Source organism: Dendropsophus ebraccatus, chromosome 12 (genome assembly GCF_027789765.1).
Source record: "Dendropsophus ebraccatus isolate aDenEbr1 chromosome 12, aDenEbr1.pat, whole genome shotgun sequence".
Lineage (NCBI taxonomy): Eukaryota > Metazoa > Chordata > Amphibia > Anura > Hylidae > Dendropsophus > Dendropsophus ebraccatus.
Window position 1 is genome coordinate 61,126,154 of NC_091465.1, and position 9,994 is coordinate 61,136,147.

At 49.2% G+C, this 9,994-nt stretch overlaps 1 protein-coding gene across 1 annotated transcript; it reads left to right on the top strand.

Moving 5' to 3' along the window:
* The first annotated feature begins 512 nt into the window (after positions 1 to 512).
* On the top strand, positions 513 to 9,634 carry NDUFA3 (NADH:ubiquinone oxidoreductase subunit A3). Its single transcript, XM_069946460.1, has 4 exons — positions 513 to 621; positions 6,432 to 6,506; positions 7,758 to 7,835; positions 9,323 to 9,634. Exons 1-4 carry the CDS (start codon positions 606 to 608, stop codon positions 9,412 to 9,414), a joined length of 261 nt encoding a protein of 86 aa, XP_069802561.1. The 5' UTR covers positions 513 to 605; the 3' UTR covers positions 9,415 to 9,634.
* Positions 9,635 to 9,994: the final 360 nt, after the last annotated feature.

Consider the following 9,994-nt stretch of genomic DNA (forward strand, 5'->3'; position numbering starts at 1 on the left):
CGCCCCGTACTGCAGCGCCCCCTCCCGACCACACATACATACAGTGCCCTGTCCTGCAGCGCCCCCTCCCGACCACACATACATGCAGCGCCCCGTACTGCAGCGCCCCCTCCCGACCACACATACATACAGCGCCCCGTACTGCAGCGCCCCCTCCCGACCACACATACATACAGCGCCCCGTCCTGCAGCGCCCCCTCCCGACCACACATACATACAGCGCCCCGTACTGCAGCGCCCCCTCCCGACCACACATACATACAGCGCCCCGTACTGCAGCGCCCCCTCCCGACCACACATACATACAGCGCCCCGTACTGCAGCGCCCCCTCCCGACCACACATACATACAGCGCCCCGTACTGCAGCGCCCCCTCCCGACCACACATACATACAGCGCCCCGTCCTGCAGCGCCCCCTCCCGACCACACATACATACAGACTCTGCTTTTGCTTCCTGTTTGGTGCTGCAAGATTATCGGAGACCCCGCCCTTTCCTGATTAGGCCACGCCCCTTGATGTGACAAGCTACCCACCAGTAGCTGCTCAGTTATAGACGCGACCTTCCCGGCAGGCTTAGCGGCGCGGTCGCAGGTCAGGGGAAAGATGGCCGTGTTCTCCAGTAAGTGACAGTCAAGGAGACTTGTGTGGTCGGCAGATAGCGGCGGCTGTGGCGTCTGTAGCTGCGGGCTGGTAGTCTCCGGGTGACGGCATCATGTCACTGCTCCCACTGACTGATGGTGTGTGCCGGGATATCTACTACAGTGACGCAGAGAAGAGTGATAGGAGTGGGGACACGGGCAGCAGTATACGTGACCCCGTACAGGGGTATAGCAGAGGATAGGGCACAATACACACCAGCTTATTAGGGACTGTTCACATTCATGCTTTTTTCCTGCGTTTCTCATATTTTTCATAATTTTACAAAAGAACACACAAGTGTTTCGATGTTTGCCTGCATCTATGTCACTGTGGATTTATGATAGTATATGCCAGTCCACTGGCCGCCATGTTTTATTACCCGGTCCTCTCTACCCTTTTGCATCTAAAAAAAATTAAAAAGATATAAAATGTTACTACTATTAAACTAAATGTTTAAAAGTTGCAGGTGATGCAGTTATTGTCCTAAAATACAACATTCAAACTGGCGTGGCCTAGAGTGTCTGTGCATTAGGCTGGCACACCCTCTCCGTCCCTCCTCATCATTAGGAATGCTCCAGGCAGATTGTCTCCTATTCCTCTGCAGAGAACATTACACAGGTGCCTTAAGATCCAGCCCATGTCTGTACTCACACAGTTGATGAATAGGAGACAATCTGCTGGGCGCATTCCTAATGATAAAGGAGGGCGGGGAGGAGGGACGGAGAGGGTGTGCCAGCCTAATGCATACACACTCTAGGCCACGTCACTTTGACACGGGGCTGCCAGTTTAAAAGTTGATTTTTAGGACAATAACTGCATCACCTGTCGAACGGACCCCAGGACAGATCTTGGATTAAAGGCAGCTATCTGAAGGTGCAAGTGTTTTGGGGGGAGGGACAGATTGTGGGTACAGAGTCACTTTAAATGATAGTATCACTTTAAATAGGTTGTCTGGGGACAGAGGTTACCTCTCTGGTCTAACCAAGGAAGGCGTGCAGGTCCACATGACATTCACCCCTGAGTTATAGGGGTTGTCTGGGAAGATATTTTTTTCCTTTCTTTTTCATAGGGATTTGAGTGGCATATAAACAATCCATACTCACCTCTCACCACAATGCCAGACAATGGCTGCTCGGCCAGTAACTAGCCAGTGATGGGTGAGCATATCCAGGGCCGCTTTAACCAGAGGGCACATGGTGCACGTGCACCGGGCCCACTGGTTAAAGGGGCCCCCCCGAGCAGGCCGGCCGTTGCTATGTGCGACCAATGCGGTCGCACAGGGCTCCGGCCACCAGCCTGTCAGGGGGGAGCGCCATGGATGGGTAATCTACTTACCCCTCCATGGCGCCCCCTGCAGGGCCCCCCCGGCGTTCGCCGCTGCCCCCGCCCGCTGCTGCTGCGACGCTTCAGCGCTGCAGCAGCAGCGATACTGACAGAGAGAGAGCCATTGGCTCCCTCCCTGTCAGTCACTCTTGTGGCCGCACTTCCTGCGGTCACAAGAGGCCGCACTCTCCCTCTAGCGCCCGACGTCACTGGAGCGTCGGCGCGAGGGTGAGGGGAGTGCAGCCTCTTGTGACCGCAGGAAGTGCGACCACAAGAGAGAAGAGAAGAGGAACGCGTGGACCTAGGTGAGTAACAGTGTTTGTTTTTTTCAATGTTATATGGGAGGGGGAGCTATATACTATGGGGGAGGACAGGGGGCTATATACTATGGGGGGACACAGGGGGCTATATACTATGGGGGAGGACAGGGGGCTATATACTATAGGGGAGGGCAGGGGGCTATATACTATGGGGGAGCACAGGGGAGCTATATACTATGGAGGAGCACAGGGGAGCTATATACTATGGGGGAGCACAAGGGGCTATATACTATGGGGGAGCACAGGGGGCTATATACTACTGGGGAGCACAGGGGGCTATATACTACTGGGGAGCACAGGGGAGCTATATACTATGGGGGAGCACAGGGGGCTATATACTATGGGGGGACACAGGGGGCTATATACTATGGGGGAGCACAGGGGGCTATATACTATGGGGGAGCACAAGGGGCTATATAATACTGGGAAGCACAGGGGGCTATATACTATGGGGGAGCACAGGGGGCTATATACTATGGGGAGCACAGGGAGCTATATACAATGGGGGAGCTTAGGGGGCTATATACTATGGGGGAGCACAGGGAAGCTATATACTATGGGGGAGCACAGGGGAGCTATATACTATGGGGGAGCACAGGGGAGCTATATACTATGGGGGAGCTATATACTATGGGGGAGCACAGGGGAGCTATATACTATGGGGGAGCACAGGGGGCTATATACTATTGGAGAGCACAGGGGGCTATATACTATGGGGGAGCACAGAGGAGCTATATACTATGGGGGAGCACAGGGAGCTATATACTATGGGGGAGCACAGGGGAGTTATATACTATGGGGGAGCACAGGGGGCTATATACTATGGGGTAGCACAGGGGAGCTATATACTATGGGGGAGCACAGGGGACTATATACTACTGGGGAGCACAGGGGTCTATATACTATGGGGAGCACAGGGGAGCTATATACTATGGGGGAGCACAGGGGAGCTATATACTATGGGGGAGCACAGGGAGCTATATACTATGGGGGAGCACAGGGGAGTTATATACTATGGGGAGCACAGGGGGCTATATACTATGGGGGAGCACAGGGGAGCTATATACTATGGGGGAGCACAGGGGACTATATACTACTGGGGAGCACAGGGGTCTATATACTATGGGGAGCACAGGGGTCTATATACTATGGTGAGCACAGGGGAGCTATATACTATGTGGGAGCACAGGGGAGCTATATACTACTGGGGAGCACAGGGGAGCTATATACTATGGGGGAGCACAGGGGACTATATACTACTGGGGAGCACAGGGGTCTATATACTATGGGGAGCACAGGGGTCTATATACTATGGGGAGCACAGGGGAGCTATATACTATGGGGGAGCACAGGGGAGCTATATACTACTGGGGAGCACAGGGGAGCTATATACTACTGGGGAGCACAGGGGGCTATATACTACTGGGGAGCACAGGGGGCTATATACTATGGGGGAGCACAGGGGGCTATATACCATGGGGGAGCACAGGGGGCTATATACTATGGGGGAGCACTGGGGAGCTATATACTATTGGGGAGCACAGGGGGCTATATACTATTGGGGAGCACAGGGGAGCTATATACTATTGGGGAGCACAGGGGGCTATATACTATTGGGGAGCACAGGGGAGCTATATACTATTGGGGAGCACAGGGAGCTATATACTATTGAGGAGCACAGGGGTCTATATACTATGGGGGAGAGCACAGGGGGGCTATATATTATGGAGAGTACAGGGGGGCTATATACTATTGGGGAGAGCACAGGGGGCTATATACTATTGGGGGAGAGCACAGGGGGGCTATATACTGTTGTGGGAGAGCATAGGGGTCTATATACTGTTGGAGAGCACAGGGGGGCTATATACTATTGGGGGAGAGCACAGGGGGGCTATATACTATTGTGTGAGAGCACAGGGGGGCTATATACTATTGTGGGAGAGCACAGGGGGGCTATATACTATTGTGGGAGAGCACAGGGGGGCTATATACTATTGTGGGAGAGCACAGGGGGGGCTATATACTACTGGGGAGAGTGCACAGGGGGGCTATATACTAATGGGGGAGTGCACAGGAGGGCTGTATATAACTGGAGGAGCACATGAGGGGCTATATACTACAGGGACACCTTAAAACTATGGAGGCACAGAGGGGTGTAACTATGTAGGAGTACAGAGGGGTGTAACTACTGTATAGGGGTACAAGGGACCTAACTACTGTATGTGTTGGAGCCTAAAATATTTGTCTGGCAGATTCTGGAGAGAAGATTCACAGCCAGGAGAAGACTTCAAGGTGGCCCAGGCTGGATGGAGAGAAAAAGAAAAGGTGACAGACTCTGATCGGAGAAGACGCCCCCGGTGAGTCACTGGATGTAACTGCACTCTGTTATAGGGTTGTAGTGTTAGGGGTCATGATGTGGCGGTATTATGTAATGGTATCATTGGTGATATCTTTCTGTTTTGTTTAGTGCAGTTTTTATGTAATATGCAATCACTGTATGGTGGAAATAGTGTTATAAGGTAACTACTGTATGTACTGGGGCTCTTGATACAGTGTGGGGGCAAATTCAGTACATTATACAATGTGCAGAAAGGTAAGGGGGGGCCCACTCTTGAGGGCTGTGCACTGGGCCCACCAATGTATTAAAACGGCTCTGAGCATATCCTGCATGTAACAACATCACATGGACGTGGTAAGCGATGGGCACCATCCTGCATACCTTATGCTGTTCTATGGTCTGGCCATGTGTATTGATTACCCCAGTGCCAGCTTTGGTATTAGATGAGGACTGTGCAGGTGTGAGAGCGTAGTCACAAACATGCTAAGGAGGAGCCCCACAGGACAGTGTTAAGCAGTCAGGATTGACTCTATTAGCAAAGTAGTAAGGCCATGGCACGGATGTGAAATCTGCATGATTTAGGAGTGCCATGGTCTTACTATTTTGCTACAATATATGGTTGAAGAACCTGTTGACCACAGAGCACCTACCCTAGCGGTGAGAGGTGTGCAGCACCGATCTACACACAGGATTGACTCTATTAGCAGCCTTCTCCACAGAGCCAAAGCTAAGCTGCCGATGCTGTCCTGCGGTGCTCCTCCTCGGCTCCTGCTCTGGTGCCGGTGCAGTCCGCTTCTGAGGACAAGGTAGGGAAGCAGTTTTAGGCTAGGGCTATACAGCAAGTCAGTACCACCTTGTATAAGAGTGCTCAAGGTTGGCCATTAACTCTTAGGCTATTGTTCTCTTGGAATCTGTCCCTCGGTCACCCATTAACATGCATTGCGGTAGGTTGCTGTATGTTATTTGAATAAAGCATTGGGGAGATAACTTATACACATATAGATTGGGGAATGGTGCAGTGCTCTCATTTTCACTTAAAGGGGGACACCAGTGTGGGGGCACTTTTGCACTGGGATCGGGGACGAGGTGTCCGAGGAAAAAGACGTCCACTCACCTCCCCGGTTTCAGCGGCGGGTCCCGCATCGCCGGGTCCCGGACGCTTCCGTGTTCCTGACACGGGCCCGAGGCGTGACGTCTCAGGTCCGCTCAGCCACTCAGTGAAGGAGGCGGGATCCCACCTCCTTCACTAAGTGGCTGAGCGGACCTGAGGCGTCACGTTTCGGGCCCGCGTCAGGAACACGGAAGCGGCTGGCCACTGGAGTGCCGCGATGCGGGACCCGCCGCTGGAACCGGGGAGGTGAGTGGACGTCTTTTCCCTCGGACACCTCGTCCCCGATCCCAGCGCAAAAGTGCCCCCACGCTGGAGTACCCCTTTAAGTCGTTTCACTTAATTGCATATGAGACCTCCAAATAGAGAAGCTGTACTCACTTGTGAAGCTTTTTAACCATAGTGCTGTGGTTTATTAATACTCGCACGGATGTATACCATCCATGGCTCCTGGAAGGCCTCTCTGCCGCGCATGTTTCAGAGGACTTGCCTCCTTCCTCATTGGGGAGATAATTGGTCGCCATTTATTAATTGACAAAAAAGAAATCCAACCTGTCAGGTTGTTGTTTTCTCAGTTTGTTTGTGGATCCTTTATAAACTGGAGGCCTCCATATACAATCCCCATAACAATAAGTACTACTACCATGAATGCTCTCCACAGCTCCAGTGTCTTATTTTTACCCTTGTCTCATTTATTGAAGGAATGGGCGCATTCCTGAAAAATGCCTGGAATAAAGAACCCGTCATAACTGTGTCTGCCGGCATTGGGATTTTAGGTAAGTTTTCCTGTCTAGAGCTCGTCCCTACACATGATAACACCATTCATACAAGGCAGGACATGTCAGACCGTCTGGGGGCAGTGATGGGGAACCTTCAGCACTCCAGTAGTGGTAGAACTACAATTCCCATGATGCCTGGGCAGCCAAAACCATCCATATCCTTGGCTGCCCAGGGCTTTTGAAAATTGTAGTTTTGCAATGTTCCAGAAACTAAAAAAATTACACTAACTGCTTTTAAGCCTTTTGTTTAAAAAGCCAAATGGGATAATTTATAATTTAATGGATTTCCCCACATAAGAAATTAATAACACATTACTAGAATATTCTATCAATGCCCTATGGGTATTGGATGACCTCTGTGGACTGCTCTGTTCAGAGATCGGTGATCAGCTATAGACTACTATGGACTAACCATGGTTTCCTATAACTGCTGACACTCCAGTCTAGCAATTGGTGGGGACCCCAGCTGTCAGACCCCCACTCATTCACACTGATTACACATCCTAGTATATATTAAGAAGACCTCTACAGCCTGGTAGCCACAGCATAGTGAGAAGGTTGCCGATGAATGCATGTGGCTGAAACCACACTGTCACATGATCACCAGTTCACCAACCCTGGAAGCATTGTGCAGCCATTGGGGAGTTCATCGTGCTAAGCATAGTCCACTAGTGACTGCATTTGGTCTGTGTTCGATGTGGACTTTTATTGTGCAGGACTCGGAAGCATGCCCTTTTGTGATTTGGAGTCTGACATAAAAAATATTCAGTGATGGGCTGCAGGTAGTCACCAGTAGACTAACCTTGTTCCAGTGAACCTAATGTAGCCAGTACGGGCACACTACAGAATACTTGGACGTGCCAGTGTATACCCCTTACGTAGAAAACTTTCCAGATGTGAACGTAGCCTCTGATCCATGTGTTGGGTGGAGCTGTATAAGGAAACTCATTACAGTCATAGTTTAGCTTGGTGGCTAAGTGGCTGCCTCCAGGTGGGGTAGTTTTATACCAATATACACAATGATTTAGGGGGATGACAGTGCTTGGACAGCGAGTGCTGCAGGGTTAAGAGTGTTGCACGTCTCGTGTTAGTAGGTCTTATCTAGACATGACAGGAGCTGGACATGACCTACTGGTAGGTTGGTGATATGTAAGAAAATGAACATGAAGCCCAATAGGGCTGGTTAGTATTCTTTACTCTCAGATTAGACAATGTTGTGTAAATCTTTTAATATTTTTGTCTTTACAGCTGTTATACTTCCTATTGTCAGTCCATATACAAAATACACCGCCATGGTCAACCAAGCTATACCATACAATTACCCAGGTAAGAGGGTCTCCACTGGCTCTAGTTCTCAGAGATGACAGGCAGTATTAGGATATGTTCACACAACGTATATTTTCTATTAATCACAGATGTTGTTGCAACACCGGCCATGATTAATAGAAAATGTATGTTGCATTGAAGTCAGAGGAATCCCGGACGGAGTTTATACACATAGGGGGACATGTATCATCATATGGTTCAGGGGTTTTCAGGGGAAATTGCCGATTTGCGCAATATTTTATTTGCAAATGGCCGATTTGCGAATAATATATTCGCAAATCGGCACTTTCCGTCGGGGGGCGGGGAGGGGGTGTGAAGGGGGCGGAACGGAGGGCGCGGACTCAGAGTCCGCGCGATTCACCATCCGTTCCGCAAAAAGATACGCCGAAAACCTACTCCAGTCCTCAGCTGGCGTAGGTTTTCGGCAGTGCGCACCAGAGCGCACGGGATTTATGTAGAGGCAGTCCGCCTCTACATAAATCCCCGTAGCGCCGGAGACGCGGGGACATTTATAAGTCTGGCGTAAAAAATGCCGGACTTAATAAATGTCTGGCCGGGATTCCCAATGCCCGCAGGAAAACTGACATGTCAGTTCTTTGCGGCCTCTATTCATTGAATTGTGGCCCCACAGAACTGTCAGTTCACACAATAGAAAGTGCAGCTCCGGACGCACTTTCCATTGTGTGCTATGGTGAATCGGGATGCGGGCACATGGGATGCTCCCGCATCCCAATTTAATAGAAATTGGCTGATACTGGAGTACCACCCAAAATGAACTTCACTGACACCGGCCATTCTGTGACACGGCCGGGTCACAGAACGGCCGATGTCTTACTATGTGTTAACCCGGCCTTAAAATGACACTAAACCAAGAATGAATGGCTATATGTCGTTCCGTAAGCTCCTGAATCTTTAATTTTGATATATCTATATGTAAACTGAAAAAGAAATGCTTTGATACATGTATTTTTACTCGTGGCCTTGCTCCTGCTCAGCCAATCTGTGACCAAGGAAGAACACATGAGCGTGGACAGGATAATATCACAGATTTCGTACCGGGGGACATAAGCTCACAGGCATTTGTTGTTTTATTCCATGACAAGGCATAGTGCTAAGTATTAGTGTTTTCTGGAAACCCTTTAAATTCACATTAATATTTTCTAGAGATGAGCGAACTTACAGTAAGTTCAGGTTCTTTTGAACCCAAACTATCAGCAATCAGAGACTCTAAAGATTGGCTCAGGCTTGTATTCCTGTGTGCCCTCATGTGTATAGCCGAAGGGGAAACTTATGCATAAGCTCTCTGCAAGGAAGCAGAAATACAGCTCTGGGGTCTTATCATGCAGGTCTTGGGGTGGCTCATGACACTATTCCCTGGTAGTTGTAGAGAGGACAGCACGTCTATAGTAAGGATCCAGTGTGCCAGATTCAGACACATGTATTTAGCTGTTTCATCTAGACTACTAAGTGACTGTATTTGCTATCAGTTCCAGTTCGAGATGACGGAAACATGCCCGATATCCCGAGCCATCCCTCTGACAAAGTTGGGCCTAACTTGGATTGGCTGAAGAAATTGTAATTCTGAAGACCCACTGGTGTCCGGTCTGAAATCTTCTACGAACTTCCACTTGTTATCATGTCTCATGGTCACACGTTATCCTGTGTCAGCTAGTACCGCAGACGTCTGAATAAATAATTCTTCTAGAAGGGGGATGTAAAAAGGATGTCTGTTATAAGGATATTTGAGAAATAGCTTGTGGTATTGTCTTGTTAACTTAATAAACTTTCTCAATGGAAAATGCCCTTTCAGTATTATCCAACTATGTAAATTATCTATATACACGTTCTTTATTTACTTAGAAACCTATAAATCTAATCCACCACCATATCTGTATTCATCTCTCCTGGCTCATCTTTAACCCCTTAAGGACAGAGCCTGAAATGGCCTTAATGACAGAGACAAATTTTATGAATATGACCAGTGTCACTTTAGTCATTAATACCTTCGGGATGCTTTTACCTATCCGGCTGATTCTGAGATTGTTTTCTCGTGACATATTGTACTTTACATTTCTGGTAAATTGGAGTCGATACTCATAACAAATCTTTATGAAAAAAAACCAAATAATGTGAAAAAATGCATTTTTCCAACTTTGAAA

Excerpts from the sequence above, each read along its gene's own strand:
- NDUFA3 (XM_069946460.1), top strand. Across the intron at positions 6,507-7,757 it reads TGCCGGCATTGGGATTTTAG|CTGTTATACTTCCTATTGTC; the intron begins GTAAGTTTTCCT and ends TTGTCTTTACAG. Across the intron at positions 7,836-9,322 it reads TATACCATACAATTACCCAG|TTCCAGTTCGAGATGACGGA; the intron begins GTAAGAGGGTCT and ends ATTTGCTATCAG.